The sequence below is a fragment of the Petromyzon marinus genome, chromosome 21, assembly GCF_048934315.1.
Source record: "Petromyzon marinus isolate PM22_M1 ecotype Great Lakes invasive population chromosome 21, UKy_Petmar_22M1.pri1.0, whole genome shotgun sequence".
Classification (NCBI taxonomy): domain Eukaryota; kingdom Metazoa; phylum Chordata; class Hyperoartia; order Petromyzontiformes; family Petromyzontidae; genus Petromyzon; species Petromyzon marinus.
The window spans coordinates 6,157,343-6,180,645 of NC_133687.1; the positions used below are offsets into that span (position 1 = coordinate 6,157,343).

The window sequence follows — 23,303 nt, forward strand, 5'->3', positions numbered from 1 at the left end:
GTATACACGTGGTCACAACACTATAGTACTGTAGTAAACAGTATACACGTGGTCACAACACTATAGTACTATAGTAAACAGTACACACGTGGTCACAACACTATAGTACTGTAGTAAACAGTACACACGCGGTCACAACACTATAGTACAGTAGTAAACAGTATACACGTGGTCACAACACTATAGTACTGTAGTAAACAGTACACACGTGGTCACAACACTATAGTACTGTAGTAAACAGTACACACGTGGTCACAACACTATAGTACTGTAGTAAACAGTATACACGTGGTCACAACACTATAGTACTGTAGTAAACAATATACAGTGTGTATAAATGACCACGGTCCCTTACGAGTGCAGTATATATGACCACGGTCCCTTACGTGTGCAGTATAAATGACCACGGTCCCTTAAGTGTGCAGTATAAATGACCACGGTCCCTTACGTGTGCAGTATAAATGATTACGGTCCCTTACGTATGCATTATAAATTATCACGGTCGCTTACGTATGCAGTATAAATGATCACGGTCCCTTGAGTATGCAGTATAAATTATCATGGTCCCTTACGTATGCAGTATAAATGATCATGGTCCCTTACGTGTGCAGTATAAATGATCACGGTCCCTTACGTATGCATTATAAATGATCACGGTCGCTACGTATGCAGTATAAATGATCACGGTCCCTTACGTGTGCAGTATAAATGATCACGGTCCCTTACGTATGCATTATAAATGATCACGGTCGCTTACGTATGCAGTATAAATGACCACGGTCCCTTACGTATATAGTATAAATGACCACGGTCCCTTAAGTATACAGTATAAATGACCACGGTCCCTTACATGTGCAGTATAAATGATCACGGTCCCTTACGTATGCATTATAAATGATCACGGTCCCTTGAGTATTCAGTATAAATGACCACGGTCCCTTACGTATATAGTATAAATGACCACGGTCCCTTAAGTATACAGTATAAATGACCACGGTCCCTTACGTATACAGTATAAATGACCACGGTCCCTTACGAAGAGCCGTGTAAAAATGATCGCAGGCTGCGTTGGCTCATCGGATTTCAGGGTCGAGTTTTAATGATCAGGGAGGAGGTGGTTGGTGATGGTGATGATCGTGGTGGTGGTGTAAAGACGATCACCACCAGCGCTTGTGCCAGGCCAGGTGTACACTTGCGAAGGGCAGGCACAGATGTACATGCACGGTATGACAGACGCGCACGGAAACGGAGGTAACGGTCAAATGTGCAGACGCACTGACGAGACACAGAGACCAAGTGACACACACACAACATAGACTCTGCGTCGGAGGGGTTCTCGCTCGCCCGAGTGAGCTGGGGGGAGGCGACGGCATCCAAGGGTAGAGATTTCGCGGGGTAGAGATTTCGCGGACCATGTCTGAAGACTACGAGGGGAAACTCGAGAGGTTCCGAAGGAGCCACACGAACCCCTTCAACTCCTCCACGTCGTCCGGCACCACGACCACCACCAACACCACTCACGACTCCACCACCACCAACCACAGCGACATGGAGGAGACGGCGGAGGGAGGCGGCCAGTCGCACGGTGACCACCACTGAAGTTTTGTGTGTGTGGTGTGTGTAGTATGTTGTGTGTGTAGTATGTAGTGTGTGTTGTGTGTGTAGTATGTAGTGTGTGTAGTATGTAGTGTGTGTAGTATTTAGTGTGTGTAGTATGTAGTGTGTGTGTTTTGTGTGTGTAGTATGTAGTGTGTGTTGTGTGTGTAGTATGTAGTGTGTGTTGTGTGTTTTGTGTGTGTAGTGTGTGTTGTGTGCGTAGTATGTAGTGTGTTTTGTGTGTGTAGTGTGTGTGTTTTGTGTGGTGTGTGTAGTGTGTGTGTTGTGTGTGTAGTATGTGTGTGTTTTGTGTGTGTAGTATGTGTGTGTTTTGTGTGTGTAGTATGTTGTGTGTGTGTTTTGTGTGTGTAGTATGTTGTGTGTGTGTTTTGTGTGTGTAGTATGTTGTGTGTGTGTAGTATGTTTTGTGTGTGTAGTATGTTGTGTGTGTAGTATGTTGTGTGTGTGTTTTGTGTGTGTAGTATGTTGTGTGGGTGTTTTGTGTGTGTAGTATGTTGTGTGGGTGTTTTGTGTGTGTAGTATGTTGTGTGTGTGTTTTGTGTGTGTAGTATGTTGTGTGTGTGTTTTGTGTGTGTAGTATGTTGTGTGTGTGTTTTGTGTGTGTAATATGTTGTGTGGGTGTTTTGTGTGTGTAGTATGTTGTGTGGGTGTTTTGTGTGTGTAGTATGTTGTGTGTGTGTTTTGTGTGTGTAGTATGTTGTGTGGGTGTTTTGTGTGTGTAGTATGTTGTGTGTGTGTTTTGTGTGTGTAGTATGTTGTGTGGGTGTTTTGTGTGTGTAGTATGGTGTGTGTGTGTTTTGTGTGTGTAGTATGTTGTGTGTGTGTTTTGTGTGTGTAGTATGTTGTGTGTGTGTTTTGTGTGTGTAGTATGTTGTGTGTGTGTTTTGTGTGTGTAGTATGTTGTGTGTGTGTTTTGTGTGTGTAGTATGTTGTGTGTGTGTTTTGTGTGTGTAGTATGTTGTGTGGGTGTTTTGTGTGTGTAGTATGTTGTGTGGGTGTTTTGTGTGTGTAGTATGTTGTGTGGGTGTTTTGTGTGTGTAGTATGTTGTGTGGGTGTTTTGTGTGTGTAGTATGTTGTGTGGGTGTTTTGTGTGTGTAGTATGTTGTGTGGGTGTTTTGTGTGGGTGTTTTGTGTGTGTAGTATGTTGTGTGGGTGTTTTGTGTGTGTAGTATGTTGTGTGGGTGTTTTGTGTGTGTAGTATGTTGTGTGGGTGTTTTGTGTGTGTAGTATGTTGTGTGGGTGTTTTGTGTGTGTAGTATGTTGTGTGTGTGTTTTGTGTGTGTAGTATGTTGTGTGTGTGTTTTGTGTGTGTAGTATGTTGTGTGTGTGTTTTGTGTGTGTAGTATGTTGTGTGTGTGTTTTGTGTGTGTAGTATGTTGTGTGTGTGTTTTGTGTGTGTAGTATGTTGTGTGTGTGTTTTGTGTGTGTAGTATGTTGTGTGTGTGTTTTGTGTGTGTAGTATGTTGTGTGTGTGTTTTGTGTGTGTAGTATGTTGTGTGTGTGTTTTGTGTGTGTAGTATGTTGTGTGTGTGTGTTTTGTGTGTGTAGTATGTTGTGTGTGTGTGTTTTGTGTGTGTAGTATGTTGTGTGTGTGTGTTTTGTGTGTGTAGTATGTTGTGTGTGTGTGTTTTGTGTGTGTAGTATGTTGTGTGTGTGTTTTGTGTGTGTAGTATGTTGTGTGTGTGTTTTGTGTGTGTAGTATGTTGTGTGTGTGTTTTGTGTGTGTAGTATGTTGTGTGTGTGTTTTGTGTGTGTAGTATGTTGTGTGTGTGTTTTGTGTGTGTAGTATGTTGTGTGTGTGTTTTGTGTGTGTAGTATGTTGTGTGTGTGTTTTGTGTGTGTAGTATGTTGTGTGTGTGTTTTGTGTGTGTAGTATGTTGTGTGTGTGTTTTGTGTGTGTAGTATGTTGTGTGTGTGTTTTGTGTGTGTAGTATGTTGTGTGTGTGTTTTGTGTGTGTAGTATGTTGTGTGTGTGTTTTGTGTGTGTAGTATGTTGTGTGTGTGTTTTGTGTGTGTAGTATGTTGTGTGTGTGTTTTGTGTGTGTAGTATGTTGTGTGTGTGTTTTGTGTGTGTAGTATGTTGTGTGTGTGTTTTGTGTGTGTAGTATGTTGTGTGTGTGTTTTGTGTGTGTAGTATGTTGTGTGTGTGTTTTGTGTGTGTAGTATGTTGTGTGTGTGTTTTGTGTGTGTAGTATGTTGTGTGTGTGTTTTGTGTGTGTAGTATGTTGTGTGTGTGTTTTGTGTGTGTAGTATGTTGTGTGTGTGTTTTGTGTGTGTAGTATGTTGTGTGTGTGTGTAGTATGTAGTATGTTGTGTGTGTGTGTAGTATGTTGTGTGTGTGTGTAGTATGTAGTGTGTGTGTAGTATGTAGCGTGTGTTTTGTGTGTGTAGTATGTAGCGTGTGTTTTGTGTGTGTAGTATGTAGCGTGTGTTTTGTGTGTGTAGTATGTAGCGTGTGTTTTGTGTGTGTAGTATGTAGCGTGTGTTTTGTGTGTGTAGTATGTAGCGTGTGTTTTGTGTGTGTAGTATGTAGCGTGTGTTTTGTGTGTGTAGTATGTAGCGTGTGTTTTGTGTGTGTAGTATGTAGCGTGTGTTTTGTGTGTGTAGTATGTAGCGTGTGTTTTGTGTGTGTAGTATGTAGCGTGTGTTTTGTGTGTGTAGTGTGTAGCGTGTGTTTTGTGTGTGTAGTATGTAGCGTGTGTTTTGTGTGTGTAGTATGTAGCGTGTGTTTTGTGTGTATAGTGTGTAGCGTGTGTTTTGTGTGTATAGTGTGTGTGTGTAGTGTGTGTGTGTTTTGTGTGTGTAGTGTGTGTGTGTTTTGTGTGTGTAGTGTGCAGCGTGTGTGTTTTGTGTGTGTAGTATGTAGTGTGTGTGTAGTGTGTGTGTTTTGTGTGTGTAGTGTGTGTGTAGTGTGTGTGTTTTGTGTAGTGTGTGTGTTTTGTGTGTGTTTTGTGTGTGTAGTGTGTGTGTAGTATGTAGTGTGTGTGTTTTGTGTGTGTAGTGTAGTGTGTAGTGTGTGTTTTGTGTGTGTAGTGTAGTGTGTAGTGTGTGTTTTGTGTGTGTAGTGTGTGTAGTGTGTAGTATGTAGTGTGTGTGTAGTATGTAGTGTGTGTGTAGTGTGTGTGTAGTATGTAGTGTGTGTAGTATGTAGTGTGTGTAGTGTAGTGTGTGTAGTATGTAGTGTGTGTTTTGTGTGTGTAGTGTGTGTGTAGTGTGTGTAGTGTGTGTGTAGTATGTAGTGTGTGTAGTATGTAGTGTGTGTGTAGTGTGTGTGTAGTATGTAGTGTGTAGTGTGTGTTTTGTGTGTGTAGTGTGTGTGTAGTATGTAGTGTGTGTAGTGTGTGTTTTGTGTGTGTGCCCACCTGGGGAGCGGTGGTGTCGCGGTTAGCGCGCTGTGCTTCAAACCCGGACGACCCGAGTTCGATTGCCGCTCACGACCACCAAAACCGGTGAACTGGTTCTGGTGCCTCCCCCTTAGGTCGACTCAGCCTCAAATGAGTGCTCGCTAACAGCACTTGCCCCAACAGTCTGCAAAGGCTATACGGGGGGGGAAACTTTCTTTGTTGTGTGCACCAAGCCTGGCACAGCAGCCGTGGTTACGTCACTTGGTGGTGATTGTGTGGTGTTGCTGATGTTGCTGATGCATTTGCAGGAACCAGCGACTCTGAGTCTCGGGAGACGGAATCGGAGCTGGAGTTGGGGGCGGAATTGGGGCTCACGGAGAATCATTTTCCTCCCCCGCACGTGAGAGCCCCCCCCCCACATCACAGAAATCCCCCCCCACAGATATCCCCCCCTCCCGTGTGTGTAGTGAGCGGTAGTGTAGCGGTGATTGCGCTGCGCTACGAATTCGACGACCCGAGTTCGATTCTCACTCACGGCCAACACCGGTGTCGATTATCTGAACTGGTCCTGGGCCTCCCCAAAATGCGGCCGGGCTTGGGGCTGGTCACCCACCCCGTCGTGTGCCGTGCCAGGTGCTGCTCGCTAACAGCACTTTCCCCAACAGTCTGTTAAGGCTATACGGGGGGGTATCCTTGTCGTTGTATCTATGTGTGTGTGTGTCTTGTTTATCTATTAATATAAAAGGAAATATGTGAATGTGTGTCTCTTCGAAATGTTTAGCATACTTCCCGACATGCAACAAACTTGAAATTTGGCATGTGCGTAGTTTACAGACTGTACAGAATGTAAAAAGTATAAAAATATACTTTTGTATTTTGGGCGGGGGGGGGGCGCAATAATGGATATATTAAATTGTACGGCAAGTGAGCGGTGACGTCACATCTGTGATGTCACCCGCATGCAGCAGCGTCACGCAGTGTGCCTGCTGACGTAACGCATCCCCCCCCACCCTCCGCGTAGGCCGTGTATTAATCCAAGACAAGAATCTAAGTCCCGGGCGAAGCCGGGTAGTAAAGCTAGTACAGTATATCCGTGTCTATCTGTGTGCGTATCACTGTTGTATATGTAGTGACTAATTCGGAGACACTAAGAGTTGGAGGCACTTCTTTTTTATTAACAAGCACCAACGGGGTTAACACTTTTATAATTAGTCCGTCTATGGACGGCGACGTTACTCAGTCGGGACAGTTGGTAGGCTGCCTGAGACGACGACAAGAAGAATGGTGAAGACTTCAGTAGCACGACACGGGTCCCACTTCATACGACAGCCCCGAGGTTCCCTACAGGGGCCCTTCTTATACTGTCAGCGTGGCCTGGCTCCGCCCCCTGGCCACGCCCTCTTTCTAGAACCTACCAGCGGGTTCTTCGTGTGCCCCATCTGTGACCTTTCCCCTAGATCCCCCTCTGGTGTCTAACCTGGCCTGCTGACTTCAGGGCTGCCGAAGCTGCAGATCCCCTTCCCTGCAAGTAGCCAGCGCTATGCTGCTACATTACTATTATTCTATGCCACTGCATACATATAGGGGAGTGGTAACACCAGTGACGACTATCCGAACCGGTCCGAGGCCTCCCCATTGATCAACTGAGCCTCAAATGAGTACCTGGTGCGGTGTGTAAACATCGATAGCTAGGGAGACAAAGGCGGCCGGGCGTGGTGTTGGCCACCCACCCCCTCGTGTGCCGTGCCGGCCTTCACAGGTGCTGCTTGCTCACGGCACTGGCCCTATAACAGTCTGTTCAAGGCCACATGGGGGATCTTTGTCGTGTATATATCCGTGTGTATGTGCGTGTGCAGGGCCTGGCCCACGTGAGCCGGCTGGAGGAGCTGGAGCACGCCGTGGAGATGTGCAAGGTGTCGGTGCTGGAGGCCTCCGAGTTCTCGGCTCGCCGCGAGCAGGCCCTGGCCAGGCTCGTCCAGCTCCGCATCAAGATCCAGGAGCTCAAGGCATGCGGGGGGAGGGGTGGGGTGGGGGGGGTGGATGTTATCTCCCTCGCCTAGTATGCAGAAGCCATGGGTTAGATCCTGAGCCCGACGCTTGTATATATGATGTCTACGTGTCTCTCTCTTTCCCCGTGGTCACGTGGATTTTGGTTTTTCCCCTCCCCACTGAGAATCTGGCTGATGCTATGAATTTCCACTTGAGAAGAAGCCCCTTCGTTGAGCTATCACATGTGGCCAGGTCACTTCTGAAGAAGAGCTACACAGCTCAGTGGGGTTTACCTGGTAAATAAATAAAATAGGGTTCGTTTTATTTTCGTTTACTGAACCAGTCAATTGACAGAGCCTTCCACTGGCTCTCTTGAACTCATGTAGAAACCTCAGAATCAGAGTTGTAATGGGAACACAGTAGCTGCCCCTGTGGAGCATCTTGAGCCACGGTCGTAGTCACATGCCATGTTAATCTACATAGTCAATAACGACCATTCACAACCCTCCTCTCCCTCATCTTCCCCTCCCACCACCTCTCTAACCCTTCCCTCCTTCCCCACTGCCATCCCCCCTATCTACCCATTCACCGCTCCCCTCCCACTCCCCTCCCCATCAGGAGCCAGAGGACGAGGAGCCGGACGTGAAGCTGCTGCTGGATCACCGCTTCCGCAAGCGGCACAGCCGGAGTGTGAAGCACAGCTGCGAGCGGTGCAGCACGCTCATCTGGGGCGTGCTGCAGACCTGGTACACCTGCTCAGGTGAGCGGGCGAAGCTGGCAGAGTCGACTGTCGGGCTCGTCCGATCAATTGCTCGCGAGCACAGAATCCGCGCACCGCTTACCAGCACCCGCCACGAGCGTGGAGGTTGTGGAGGTTGCAGCGGTCGCGGAGGTCACCGTACAATTTCACAGAGGTGGCGACCTGGCTCAGTGGTCCAAGGCGTGAAGCTGGCACTGCTGAGAGCCTGGGTTCCAATCCGGGTTTGAGCCCTGTGGCCGCAGCAACTACAACGGGTTCTCCAGTGCAAGCGAGTTGATGCTCTCAGCCCAGAGACACGTAAACTCGCATAGAGACCTGTAGACTCTTATAGAGACCCGTAAACCTACATATGGACCCAGAGAATCTGTAATCGGTGATCCGGGCTGAGACCTTCAACTCGCTGCACTTGAGATCCCAGTTTAATCACAACCCAGTCTATACAAGTGTCTGCGGGTTGCTATGCGAGTGTGTGTGTGTGTGTTTTTATGGGAATTTATGGGTCTCTAGATAAATATATGGGTTTCAATACGAGTCTGTGGGTGTCTATGCGAGTCATTCGTGACCAGAGTTGAACCCAGGTAACTCTGCAATGCCAGCACAGCATCTCTGATCACCGAGCCAAACTGCCACCCTTAATATTCATGCGTATAATTTTATCTATATCAACACAACTATATAACACGCGTCTCCTGCCACAGGCTGCCACTTCAACTGCCACAGCCGCTGCCTGGACTCCATTGTCAAGCGCTGCGTGAGGGTGAAGGTTAGCCACCAGTCTGAATTTGAGCTCCGCATTTGCCCGGAGCAGGGCCTGGACCGCCAAGGCTTCTGCTGTGCCGAGTGCCGTGCGCCCATTGCCATGGGTGAGCTTCCACCCCACCCTCTCTCTTCCTTACCCCAGCCTGCTGCCTGCCTGGCCCCTTCTTCGAGTCCAGGACCAAGACGGTCTCCCTCTCTCTCCCTCGCTCTCGCTCTCCTCTGCCTCTGACTGGCTGTGTCGTGTATGTATGTTGAAATTCTTTCGCACCGTACGTTGCCAACCGTGCTAATCGGAGGTGCGGGGGAAGGCCATCTTAGCCTCAATTGAGTACCTGGTACGATGTGTAAAAAAAAACATTGCCTCTAGAGAGACAAAGGCGGCCGGGCGTGGTGCTGGCCACCGACCCCCTCATGTACCGTGCTGGCCTTCATAGGTGCTGCTTGCTGTCTAACAGCGTCGGTCCCAACAGTCTCAGACTATAGGGGGAGGATCTTTGTCTCTGTGCATATTGTGAAACGCGGTAGCGAAGTGGTTAGCACAATCACTCCGAACCTGGCGACCCAAGCCAACGTCAATGAAAAATATCTGAACCAATCCTGGGCCTCCCCTAAGTCGACTCAGCTTCAAATAAGTATTTGGTGCGGTGTATAAGTATTACCACTGAGGCGGCGTGGTGCTGGCCACCCACCCCCCAGTGTGTAATGCCGGCCTTCATTGGCACTGGCTAACATCACTTGTACCAACAGACTGCTAAAGGCTACCTGGGGTACCTTTGTCTCTGTGTGTGTGGGTGCAGGCCTGGTAGCCAATGAGGCCCGTCTGTGCGATTACTCTGGACGCTACTACTGCCCCAACTGCCACTGGAACGACGCGATGGTCATCCCAGCACGGGCCCTGCATAACTGGGACTTTGAATCTCAGAAGGTGAGGACAGCCAGAGGTGAAGGAGGGGGGGGTGCAGGCCAGGTGTGGTGGCCAGGGGAGGGAGTCCCCCCCCTTCACTGGGTGGATGAAGCCCAAGAAAGCGCTGAGTGACAAATGTAAGTTATATGAATGTTCTAGAAGGGCTCGAGCGCTGAGCAAATGACAAATGTAAGTTATATGAATGTTCTAGAAGGGCTAGAGCGCAGAGCGAGTGGTGTGTGTGTGTGTGCATGCGTTTGCGTGACGCCGCTGTGGCCCAGGTTTGCCGGTCGAGTCTGCGCTTCCTGACGCTCATGCAGGGCCGCCCGGTGCTCAACGTGAGACACATCAACCCGTTGCTCTTCAAGCACGTAGAGGAACTGGCGCAGATCAAGGTGAGCCGTCGGTGAGGCGTGGGGATAGTTGGGGACGGGATATGCAAATTTGGCTCGGGGGGGGGGGGGGGGGTCAAGCAGGGCCAGGAGTGGGGCTAACGATGCGGTTACTTCGAGCGATCGATGCCAGGGCTGGCTCGGCACGGCTCTGTTCTGCAGTGGAAAATACATTTAACCACCACCACTTCTATAAATCTTCTCTAAACCCACCTCCTCCTGTGTGCGGACAACAGAAGCTGCGATCGGACATCCTGAAAATGAAGCCGTACCTCGTCACCTGCACAGACGCGCTGGAGTCCCGAATTCTCCTCGAGGTCGGCGCCAGCGGTTGCCCAAGTTTTTTTGTTTCGGGGTCCCCCCCCCCCAAATTCAGTTTCAAGGCACTGCCGCCACAGTGGTGCAACGGCCGGTAGCATCTGGCCTGCGACCCAGAGGTGGCCGGTTCGATTCCATCTCCTGACGCGGCAGTTGAAGGAACGGTGCAAGTTGGTTATTATTTGCTCTTTTTCAGAAGCGACCTGGCCACAAATGATGGCTCAACGAGGTGGCTTGTGTGGAAATTTCTCGCAGCCGAATACTCAAAATGCATGATGTTGATTCTAAATATGGAGGGAAAAAACAGAGAACCCGGAGAAAAATCTGCGTGACCACTGGGAGAGAGACACGCAAACTCCAAATATATAGCAGGCGACAGGGTCAGGATCAAACCCACGACCTCCTGTATACCAGGCGGGGGAGTTAATCCCCTACCTCCACCCCTGCCACCTCTTTCCACCCAACAGTAGCAATGGGATGCATCGCAGATAATTGATCGGCAGGTCGTGTGTGGTGGAGTAAAGCATGAGTACTTCCATCGTGTACTCCCGTAACACACCAGACGCTCGTTCATTGGACTAGCTTGCTCTGCCATTGGCTCGTGCCACTGCTGGGGGAACGGCCTCCACCATGAACCATCATCACATGAACTCCGGTCATCCTCGCAGCAGCAGCGGCTTTTGACTAAGCCATCGAACAAAAGGCGGCCACCGTGTCGCGCGCTTTTAAATGCACTTCTGCGGCCGTCTGGAACGCTCTTCTGATATTAGGAAGCCACTGGAGCTGTGCACTTTTGAATGATCTGGATTGAAAACTCATTTCTTTAGAACTGCTTTTTGTGTTTAGTTCGTTGTCCTTCCCCCCCACGCCTCCGAATTGGCTATGTATGGTGCAAAAGAAGTTCAACATGTATATGTTGCTTCAACTGCCGCACCGGGAAATCAAATGGAAATGCGGACCCGCTGGAGTGCGCTTCCGGTGTGCTCACCATGACATCACCGTCGCGTCTGCAAGCTTGCAATTAATCTACTTTGTAAATGTTGTTCTTCTGGAGGCTCACTCATTGGATTTAATTGGTAGCTTGTAACGTATCTATTGTATGTACACTACAGTATGTAGGGTTTTTTTTTTCTGGAGGCACTGTCACTGAATCGCCTTGGCAGCTTGTAATTAGTTTTCCCTGCTCACTGGAGGCTCTCTCATTGGACCTGACTTAGCAGCTTGCAATGATTTGTCATTGTGTGTTGCTATTCTGGAGGCTCTCTCATTGGACCAAACTTAGCAGCTTGTAATGATTTTTCATTGTGTGTTGCTATTCTGGAGGCTCTCTCATTGGACCAAACTTAGCAGCTTGTAATGATTTGTCATTGTTTGTAGTTATTCTGGAGGCACGCTCTCTTTGGACCAAACTTAGCAGCTTGCAATGATTTGTAGGCCCTCTTGTTGGACCGGTTTGGCGGCTTGTAATGACTATTCTTGTTATTGCTGCTGCTGCTTGTCCCCAGCTGCAGGAGAGGCAGCACTTTGTGGAGAATGTGGACATGTACTCCATGCAGGACCTCATCGACGTGGTCGTGGGGCGGCTGAGCTCCACCCTCACAGACGTCCACACGACCTTCGCCAAGCACATCAAACTCGACTGCCAGGTGCACACACGCACACTTGGGTGTATGCGGCCGTCCATAAATTATGTCACACACCTGGGGGGGGGCGGGGCGTCAGACATTTGTGACGATGTGTGACGAGGTGGGGGGGGGGTTTGAGAAATGTGACGTCACATCAAAATACTTTATTAAATAGACTTTTTAATGTTTTCTCCTACAAGATCAGAGTGCAGCGCCACATTAAATACGCACTACAATGACAATAGTTTAAAGCAATATGAAGCATTTTTTTTTGCTTTGTGACGTCATATTTGAGGGGAGGGCGGCTGACTTTTTGTGACTCCGTGTGACTAGGCGGGGAGAGGGTGAAAAATCGTCCAAAATCGCGTGACGTCATTTATGGACGGCCCCTTAATACACACACACGTTCATGTACGGGAAAACACAACGGCCGCTGTTCAGCACTCAGTGGAGGTGACGTCACCCTGGCGCTCGTGCCAGGTTAGGGGCACGTTGAGGCCGTCACGTGAGGTGTGAAAGGCTCGCTTGCCAGTAGGAGGAGGTCACGTGAGAGATCCAGGTGCGGGTGCGATGGGTTGACTGACTCAAATGACGGGCAGATGCGCCACCCGTGCTCCCCACTGTTCCAACTGTGCTGCGCTCCGTTGTGAGCGTTGCTCCTCTGCCCCCCCCCAATTTATGTTGGAGGGTGACTGCCTCCAACTGCCCAGGAGCCATCCTTCACACTATCTCACACACACCCGCACTTTCTCGCTCTCTCTCACACTCTGTCTTTCTCAGCGATGCCAGGCCAAAGGCTTCATCTGTGAGCTCTGCCGCCAGGGGGAGGCGCTCTTTGCATTCGACAACCACACGGCCGTGTGTCCCAACTGCTCGGCTGTTTTCCACAGGTCAGCAGCATCACCATCATCAAGCACCATCATTAGCACCAGCATCATCGTAATCCGCAGCACCATGATCATCATTGTTGTCATTATCAGCAGTATTGTAATCATCGGGGAGGCTTTCATCCAGCAGTGGATAGATCACAACAATGATGGTGGATAATTGTGACGATGGTGAAGACGGCGAAGACGATGATGAGTGTGACCATGTTGCTCTGTTGCTGCAGGGACTGTTACTATGACAACGCCACTGTGTGCTCCAAGTGCCGGCGCTTAGAGGCGCGGAAGAAATCCCTGCAGCATGCCCCACGTGGTGGGGGGGAGGGAACCCCAGGGGAGGGGGCCCCTCGAGGTGGTGGGGGGGAGGGGGCCCTAAGCGGTGACAAGGAGGAGGGCCCGCGTGGCGCAGAGGTTGGTGACGAGGATGGCGATGGCGATGACGATGACCTTGACAACGAAGTTGACGACACACGATGACAGCCAATCGCATGCAAGCGGTCTTATATGTAAGCCAATTACAGGGGAGCAGTCTAGAACAATTGACCAATCTTGAGCGGGAATCAAAAGGTTTGAACAATCACGTTTGAGCCGAGTGTAAATTACTGAACAATCACAGATGGAGTGAAATTTCCCAATCGCGAGCGAGTGGTCTGTACATTTTGATGAATCGCAAGCTCGGCAGTCGTGGACTATTCACTCTTCCTTCACCTCGTTGACATTTCCCCACTCAAGAAGTTTTAAACTCGCCGTCGGACAACGCCGGGAGATGCAGCAGCCCTGCTGCGTAGTCTCTACAAGATGCGAGTTCCCGAATTGAAGACGACCGTCATCAGCACGCGGCACTTCTCGTCGTATGAATTCACAGCACTCTATTTAACAACACAATCCATTCTCTTGCACCCCAGTGGTACGTGTCCAACGTTATCCCAACGTTGGCTTGTGGTCAGAACCGTTGGCCCCAACGTCCCATGTTTTACTGGGATGTCGTCTCCCTAGCGGGACGACATTTGATTGTCCTGATTGAGGATCGCGATCCAAATCAATAATCGGTTCCTTGTCTCATTTTTGATCGTATCATTTGTATTGTTTCTCGAAGGTTTTTTCTTTTTTGACGTTTGCACAGTTTTTTGTTAAGTCCGCTAGCCCGAATTGAATCGTTACGGGTTGTAGAGCTGCAGTGATGAGAAGGCCTGTGCGACAGTCTTACGTTGAGTGAACTGCACTTTAAACGTTTTAAAATGAATCTTTGTTCGTACCTGGAAGTTAAGCAAAGCACAAAATAAATACAATCAAAATGTGAAAAGCAATTACGAATATACAGTAGACTCTCGAATATCTGCACTAATGATGGGGAGGATGGCCGCGGATAATTAAAAAATATCAATTTTCCGCGGATCTCTGCGAATAACCACTAATATAGGTATAAATTATGTTTTAAGTCTTATAATTTCGTAAATTAAATCTCGCAATAAATGATGGGATAAATCCCTCAATGAAGCACACAACTAACGATTTCGATTCTTATTATTTTGTTTTAGAACGAATACGAACGATTGACCGATCAGTGGCATGATGAGTGATAACTTTCTTGCTTCCGTGCAGAAGGCTACCCACTATGTGGATAGCAGAGCCACACCAATCAAAATCAAACCCCACTGTTGTAAAGATATGCAACTATTGTACTGTGGAGGCAATCACGTGGATTTCGGATTAACCGGCACGCACATTTGTTCGTTTTAAGAACGTGACCTGTAATAACCATTTTCAAGAAGAACAATGTATAACTGTTTTTAGATTAATACTCTTTGGTTCTTTCGGTAAAGTCACGTAGGTAGGAAAAAATAATAGATCACGACGTTTCGATCGCAACACAAGCAACAGTCATCAGGTGCGAAACAAACACAGCAGGGAGGAATGCTGACGAAGGAGAAAGAGCTGCTGCAACAAGAATTCATATAGGATTTTTGGTGGGCCCAACCCAAGGGTAAGTGGGCGGAGCTAGAGAAGGAATTTGTGCGTAAATCTTGATTCGAAGCTGTGAATGTGAGAGATTATAGCATGTCGATGTGAGACTGCCCAGCCACCGGAGGTGTGCCAATGAGAAGATTAGCGTGCCAATGTCGGAGAGCCGGGCGCTAATCTTTTCATTGGCACACCTCCGGTGGATGGGCCGTCTCACATCGACATGCTATAATCTCTCACATTTACAGCTTCGAATCAAGATTTACGTACAAATTCCTTCTCTAGCTCCGCCAACTTACCCTTGGGTTGGGCCCGATCAAAAATCCGAGAAAACTCTTGTTGCAGCAGCTCTTTATCTATCCTACGTCAGCAGTCCTCCCTGCTGTGTTTGTTTCGCACCTGATGACGGTTGCTTGTGTGTTGCGATCGAAACGTCGTGATCTATTATTATTTTGTCTACCTACGTGACTTTACCGAAAGAACCAAAGAGTATGGATTCCTGCAGTCACGAAAGCTTCAAATCAAGATTGTATTTAGATTATTTGGGCTTAATCGAAATTCTATGAGTTATTAATGTATGTCAATCTCAGGTGCTCGGTAATCCACACATCGGTTAAACTGCACGCGGATAATCAAAGGTGTCTACTGTATATGGAAAACTGATTCCGCAGTGATCGCCAAGAAAATTAATATCATATCTTGAAAACCTGGTGATAAGTGATGTTAAGCGGGGTCACCAATAACGGTACAAACCCACATCACATGATATCTGGTGCTGAACTGAATTTGGCCAAAGTCCAGCTCTTGAGAATGAAAATATCGGTTTGACATGCATGCGAAGAACCTCCCTCTCGTACGTACAGCAAGTGAGATAGTGCTCCCCTCTACTGTGTAGACCAGAGGTCGCCTTTAAGAAGGGCTGTCCGAGGTGGCTCTGTGATATACACTTCCATGAGCTGTTCTCTAGGAGGGGGGTCGCGTGTTGCTCTCTGCAGGAGAGTTTCTGAACGGATCCTTCGTGTCGTGACGAGGCGACGCCGAAATTAGAAAATAAAACTAAATTAAACATCACTCGGTAAAACTCGTGGGCTTTCGCGACCAATATCCATAAGATATTTTATTTTGGTTCGATCGCGTAAAATATAAATGTGTCGTTAACCTCGCCACCACCCCAACACAGGCAGTTAACAAGGTTTGTCAGATATCCAAAATATGTCAACCCTGGTGGTAATAAGTGGTGTTCAGGCGGGTCACTAATGACTGTACAAACCCACATCCCATTATATTTGGTGCCGCAATTAAATCTTGCTAAAGTCCAGCTCTTGAGAATGATAATATATAAAACCAACAAAAAAAATATCACTCGCTAAAACGATAAATAAATCGAGATTATTCGCTCCAAGTGTCTTGAGAGCCGACGAGCAACTTGGATACCTGGGAAATAGTGTCTGTGCTTTCGTCTTGACTGATGTTTTCTTACAAAGCCACAAAACCAGTGGTTCCCAACATCCCCGTGTCGCGTAGCCCCTAATACACCGTCAACCGTTCACCTACCAGCACCCACACAGCACTAACGATAATTAAATTATGCACATTTCAATCATTTGACAAACGCAACTAAATACGTACACTTTAATGTGTTTTATTTTTAAATGCTACCGTTCACTTTAATTATAAGACTGATGATGAAGATTGATTTCAACTTGTAATCGCGCCGTGCAGTATTTCTCCTGCGAAGAGAGAGTGAGGGAGGAATTGCACACGAGGACTGTAACGTGGAGTGGGATGTTATCCGGGGGTTTCTGCGTTCCACATGGAAGGCAAAACCCCTCGTTGACGATGGAATTGTCCAAACATTCCCGTGTGGCAGGGGACCCCTCCGAACACAAGAGTCTCGTCACTCACCGAAGCCCTTTTGAGTGATATCGTAGCACTGTTATTTGTATTATTATTTGAATTAAGTTAACTTGCATTCGTACAACTTGAGCTTAAGGCATGTACGAAATTCTTATGGTTCGATGGCCGATGCAGCCTTTGTCTTTGTCCGAATAAAGAAGTCATGTCACTGAGCTGGAGTCGGAGCGATTGTTTGTTTGGTTGTTATTGTTTGACTTGCATCACACTGGGATTTGAGCACACAGCGTTGTAATACGTTTTTTTTGTAAGATTTGCTGGTTTATCCAGGATGTTTCTGTTGTGCGTCGTCGCTTCAAGACGATTCTAAAGAAATCTACAACCTTCGATTCCTTGGCGCGATTTAAAGTAGCGAAGAAATTAATTCATCGATGCCGATTGTGATACGGGCATGCATTGTCACCGGATCTGAGTACGTGTGCAAAATGTGGAATTGATTGGACAACGGGAAGTGGACGAAATTTTTATTGCAAGATTTGACCACGACAAACTGAGGAATCTAAGTAAAGCCGTTGAAAAAAGCAGAGTTAATGAACGCAAATGTATTGTAAGTGAAAGACCTCGGTGGGCCCTTGGTAGGATGGGGATGGTTTGGTTGTATTTGTATGCGTATCAGTGATTTGCTTACATTTCTTGTTACTATGCACTCCTGTACTGTTGTAACGTTCTTACCCCGTGCCCCGACTGGCCATCTGTGGAAAAAAAATCCTCCAGTAGAAATAAATATTCTGATTCTGAATTAAACAGCTCCTCCGATGCGTTGTGCGAGAGCCTCCCCTGAACTGATGGCACACCGGTTACGTGACCTCATCGTTTCCTATTTTAGATTAAAGGTAGCCTGCAACTGCGTCGTGATCGCTGCAGATTCTTCACATTTCGTATGGCTGATGTAGATCATACCGGTCAACCCGTACGGTTTAGCCCGTATTCTTGTACGGGTAAATTGACTTGTCAAGTCCACACGGCGTAAAGCCCTTTGAATACGGGCAAAAATTATAAAACATGTTTTGTCTATAATCTTAGCTCTTTCGGTAAAGTCACGTTGAAGGGAAAAATAATAGTATATAAAACAATAAAAATTCTCACGACGTTTCGACCATAACACAAACGGTCGTCATCAGGTGTGTCGGTTTGCATTTATTTATTTTTAAACGGTGCATTTATTTATTTATAAAAAAACGTCTGCGCCACGCGCAGCGATTTGGCAGTTTAATTAGAAGGACTAGTCCATCTATGTTCTGAAAAGAGGAGGGAGACGAAAAATTAATGTATGCTGTCTGAAAGCCACCGTAAGAGTGAACAATCAATTAAGACCTGAAATGGTTTATGAAATCCTTCCAATGATTGCTAAGCCAGAATCCATCTTCTCGGTTGAAATTGTCTCTGTGCTTGTATATGTGGATATGTGGATGAACGTTGTGATGTATAAGGGGGCACGGGGCGACCAATAAGGTCTGAATTGGTCTGCAATAAGGTAGGGGGGGAGAGGGCGGGGCGGGGCGGGTGAGGGCGGTGCGGGGCGGGTGAGGGCGGTGCGGGGCGGGTGAGGGCGGTGCGGGGCGGGTGAGGGCGGTGCGGGGCGGGTGAGGGCGGTGCGGGGCGGGTGAGGGCGGTGCGGGGCGGGTGAGGGCGGTGCGGGGCGGGTGAGGGCGGTGCGGGGCGGGTGAGGGCGGTGCGGGGCGGGTGAGGGCGGTGCGGGGCGGGTGAGGGCGGTGCGGGGCGGGTGAGGGCGGTGCGGGGCGGGTGAGGGCGGTGCGGGGCGGGTGAGGGCGGTGCGGGGCGGGTGAGGGCGGTGCGGGGCGGGTGAGGGCGGTGCGGGGCGGGTGAGGGCGGTGCGGGGCGGGTGAGGGCGGTGCGGGGCGGGTGAGGGCGGTGCGGGGCGGGTGAGGGCGGTGCGGGGCGGGTGAGGGCGGTGCGGGGCGGGTGAGGGCGGTGCGGGGCGGGTGAGGGCGGTGCGGGGCGGGTGAGGGCGGTGCGGGGCGGGTGAGGGCGGTGCGGGGCGGGTGAGGGCGGTGCGGGGCGGGTGAGGGCGGTGCGGGGCGGGTGAGGGCGGTGCGGGGGGGAGAGACGTCACCGCGCACTGTACCGGCAGGAGGCGGAAGCGGAGTTGACCCCGCACTGTGCGAGGCGAGGAGCGCCGTCTCCGCCTTCCCCATGGCGCGCCCGGCGGGTACGGTGGTGGTGGCGGCGGCGGCGGCCTCTCTCCTTCTCTCTCACGCATTCACTCAACATGAGAGTCGCACTCTCACGAGTTTCACTCAACATGAGAGTCTCACTCTCACGGTAATAACTGGCTAGTCTCACCCTGACGGGAGAGTCTCACTAGATTCTAGATTTGAAGCTTTCGTGACTGCAAGGATCCATACTCTTTGGTTCTATTCGGTAAAGTCACGTAGGTTAAAAAAAGAGTCGCACTCTCACTGGCTTAAGTCTCTCGCTAAAGTCTCACTCACTCGTCTCGCTAGACCCGCTAGAGTCTTATAACTCTCATGGCCACAAATGACGGCTCAAGGAAGTGGCTTAACCACGTGGATATTTACAGCCGCAGCAATATTCCAAACGCGCGATGTTGAGTCTAAACGTGAGACGCAAAACAACCGGAGGACCCGGAGAAAAATTACACGCGACCACGGGGAGAGAGACACGGAACTACAAATATACAGCAGCAGCAAGCGACAGGGTCGAGATCGAGCCCACGATCTCCTGTACACCAGGCGAGGGAGTTAACATCTCATAGCCACCGTGATGATGATAGAGAGAGAGACACGCCAACTCCAAATATACAGCAGCAGCAGGCGACAGGGTCGAGATCGAACCCAAGACCTCCTGTATACCAGGCGAGGTAGTTAACATCTCATAGCCACCGTGATGATAGAGAGACACGCAAACTACAAATATACAGCAGCAGGCGTCAGGGTCGAGATCGAACCCACGACCTCCTGTACACCAGACGAGGTAGTTAACATCTCATAGCCACCGTGATGATGATAGAGAGAGAGAGACGCGAACTACAAATACACAGCAGCAGCAGGCGTCAGGGTCGAGATTGAACCCACGACCTCCTGTACACCAGGCGAGGTAGTTAACATATAGCCACCGTGGTGCCCCAAAGAGACTGGAGATGGGGGCGCATATAGAAACTCGTTGAAAGACAAAACACGGAGTTTTTTTTTATACGACTGCTGGTTACAAGATCAGCGCACATACCAGATGATAATGCTCACGTGATAATTTCCAATTAGACCAGCTTCCAAAGTGATACAGCCGAGATTCGATCAGCTTACCTTATTAGCCAGTTTAGACCAGCTATAATATACCAGATGGAGCAGCTCAGATTTAGAGTATACAGTATATCAGATTAAACAGATCAAATCAGACCATATTAGATTAAACCAGACGCCAGTCGGATGCAAGAAGACCAAATTAATAAGCCACTTGTCCTGCAAGTCGTCAACTTCACTCACCCGCACCCGTCTTTCCCCGACCTACCAAATACCCCGTTAACCCTTGAAACCACGCACCCTCGGTCCCGACCCATGACCTGCCCCCCCCCTCCCTCCCCTCCCCCAGCGTCTGGAGACCTGCTGCGCTCGCACTCGTACACCCTGGCCATGAGCCTGTCGGACACGTCGGTGTTGAGCATCACACAGAGCCTGCTGAGCGCCGGCGTACTGAACCGCCACGAGTGCGACGCCGTGCACGCCAAGGCCACGCCGCTGGAGAAGGTGTCGGCCCTCACGGCGACCATGATGCGGAAGGGGCCCTCCGCCTACCCGAACTTCTACGGCGCGCTGGAGGAGTGCGACCCGGCACTCTACGAGCAGCTCACGGGAATCAAGGGTGCTTGGATCGCTCGCTCGCTCGCTCCCTCGCTCGCTCGCTCGCTCCCTCGGTCGCTCGATCTCGGGGGCCCTGTCAGTCTGCCGATCGGTTGGTCGGTCATTGGGTCGATGGGTCGCTAAAGAGGGTATCGTTCCCTACACTGGTCACCCACCCACGGTGGCGAGATGTTAACTTCCTCGCCTGGTATGCAGGAGGTCGTGGGTTACTTCCTGACCCTGACGCCGTTATATTTGCGAGTTTGCATGTTCTTTCTCCCCCGTGGTCGCGTGGATTTTTCTCCGGGTCCTCCGGTTTTTCCCCCAACATTTAGAAACGTGGTGTTTAGAGTATTTGGCTGCTATAAAATTCCACGTGATAAGCCACTTCGTTGAGATATTATTTATGGCCAGGTCGCTTCTGAAAAAGAGCTATATAGCTCATTGGGCCTTATCTTGTAAAATAAATTGTTTTAGTTTTGTTTTCTCCCACTGTCTGCATAAATATTAAGATTGCCAATAGTTGTCGCGCCCTGGCCGATGTATCCTCCCTCATCTCTTGTCTATCCCGCATTGTGCAACCCTTCGCTCCAGCACGCGATAGCTCATTGCGGATGGGTAAGTGTAAAGCGAGTTGGCATTCCCGAGTTGAGGCTAACCATGCTTGGTATTCGTCTCTGTCTCAACAGCCAGAAGACCGCAGATACATCCACAAACGCCGGCCACCACTGCTCCTTCGGGTGAGCGCCTTCACACGGATGTGGTACCCTCACGGAGATCTGTCACACGGCTGTGGTGCCCTCGTGGAGCTCCTTCATACGGCTGTGGTGCCCTCACAGAGCTCTGGCCAATCCCATTCTGAATGCCTCCCCTCTCCCTGCCGCCCCCTTTCCATAACCGTTGCTACCATTTGTCTTTTTTTTCCATCCTTTTCCTATAATTTCCCATTAATTTGCGTCTCCGTTTTCCCCAATTGTCTTTTTCCATACATTACGTCCTTGACACAATTCTCCTTCCCGTGTCGCGCCACAGGCAAACAGTTGCCATCGTATGACGTATCTTCGCATCCACCACATCACGGCAACTGTACCGAACTGTTTTACACCTCGCCAGGAGAGGAGTTGTCACCGCTCGGTAGAGGAGACCTATAAAACTGGACAAATTATATTTGGTGTTCGCGCCATTCTCAGAGCGCAAGCCTATCACAACGGCTCCTATATTTTGCAGACGACTAAAGTCTGCAGTAGTTTCACAGAAGGGGGTGAAGATGGAGTAATTTTCTTTTATTTATTTTTTCAAGAAAGGCCAATTTGGACCGTGATGCTGGCACAGATGGCTTACTCATTTTTGAATGAAGTTGCGGGCTTGGGGGAGATGGCGACAGGCTTGAAGGAGTCAGTAGCGTTACTAACATGGGGGTGGCGGTGGCCTTGCCACCCCCCCCACCCCGTGGTGGCCAAAGCTATGAGTTGGGGCCCCCTTGACAACCACAATGAGATGTGTTTTCAACAGAGGCGCCACGGTGGCGAGATGTTAACTACCTCACCTGGAATACAGGAGGTCGTGGGTTCGATCCCGATCCTGACTCCTGCTGTATATTTTTAGTTTACACATGCTCCCCGTGGTCGTGTGGATTTTTCTCCGGATCCTCCGCGTTACATTTCCACATGATAAGCCACTTCATTGGGCTATCACTTGTGGCCAGATCGCTTCTAAAAAAGAGCTATATAGCTCAGTGGGCCTTACCTGGAAAAATAAAAATGTAGTTTATTAACAGTCTTGAGGCCCCACCTCACCGATTGCTGCACCCCCTGAGCTGATAATGTTGTTACGCCACAGGGGGAAGGCCTTCATCTTTCAGTGGATTCATCAATGAGCGATCTGTGTTGTGTTTTTCGTGAGATTCCACAGTCACTTACATCAGCATCTACGACTCCACCATCACAAACTCAATCGTGGGAAATGACAACAAACTGCATCCTGTGGCGAGTGAAGAAGGTAAGGCATGCGGCCACGGAGTCGGCCTAGACTGGGGTTTTGGCCGAGGCCACACGTCGGTTGCTTGCAACTTTATTGCACGCAACTGAATCGCCTGTATGTGGACAGGCGATTCCTAGTTCACAGGTGTCATGTAAGCAATCCGCTTAAATGACACCTGTGAACTCGGATTGTCTGTAATTTCCTTGTTGCGTAACCACTCGCTCAAATGTGGACAAAGTAATTGCAGGTGATGACTTGAGTTGCGCAATCTTGAGAGCGACTTGCTCGTGTGCCCTGCACTCGACGTGTAAGAAATCATGACATGGCCGGGTGGCTGAGAGGTCATAGATGAGAGCCACTGAGCACCACCACCCCTGGGTTAAAAATTCGGATTCATCTCCCCAACCGTGATTAAAGCAGGTTTCCAAGTGCTCGTGTACATCACTCCCCCTCTCCATAACAGTGTCCAGATATCCATCCATTTTTCCATCCATCTGTACATGTCTCGGTCCGTCCATCCTATTGTTTATCTGTGTGCGTGTGTCTGTGCCCATGTGTGCGTGTGTCTGTGCCCATGTGTGCGTGGGGGGCGGTAGTGTTGCGGTTATCGCGCTGCGCTACGAACACAGTGACCCACTTTCAATTCCCGCTCACGGCCAACATTTAAACCGGTCCTGGGTCTCCCCTATGTCGACTCAGCCTTAAATTAGTACCTGTTGCGGTTGTAACCATTGTCATTAAGGAGACAAAGGCGGTCGGGTGTGGTTCAGGCTACCCACCCCCTTGTGTACCGTGCCGGTCTTTGTAGGTGCTCGCTAACCGCACTTGCCCCAACAGTTTGTTCAGGCTATACAGGGGGTCATTGTGTGTCTGTCTGTCTAGGTCCTCCAGGACAAGGCTGTCCGTCGTGCAACACATGCAGTGGACAGACGGAGGAGACAACAGCCTCCTTCAGAGGGGACACAGAGGCGCCACCTTGAATAATCGCCCACCCTGCTCCGCCTTTCAACGATCTCTCCCCTCCCTGCGCTCCCCT

At 49.4% G+C, this 23,303-nt stretch overlaps 1 protein-coding gene across 2 annotated transcripts; it reads left to right on the plus strand.

Moving 5' to 3' along the window:
* The first annotated feature begins 976 nt into the window (after positions 1-976).
* DEF8 (differentially expressed in FDCP 8 homolog) lies at positions 977-16,624 on the plus strand. Of its 2 annotated transcripts, none has more exons than XM_032958041.2 (11): positions 977-1,585; positions 5,271-5,362; positions 6,819-6,968; positions 7,570-7,711; positions 8,410-8,574; positions 9,268-9,395; positions 9,656-9,769; positions 10,003-10,083; positions 11,596-11,730; positions 12,490-12,599; positions 12,821-16,624. In XM_032958041.2, the coding sequence occupies exons 1-11, from the start codon at positions 1,414-1,416 to the stop codon at positions 13,068-13,070; spliced, it is 1,539 nt and encodes a 512-aa protein (XP_032813932.1). In that variant the 5' UTR covers positions 977-1,413; the 3' UTR covers positions 13,071-16,624. The 2 variants fall into 2 exon arrangements, with proteins under 2 accessions (XP_032813932.1, XP_032813931.1); XM_032958040.2 differs by having other exon boundaries at positions 979-1,585; positions 11,590-11,730.
* Positions 16,625-23,303: the final 6,679 nt, after the last annotated feature.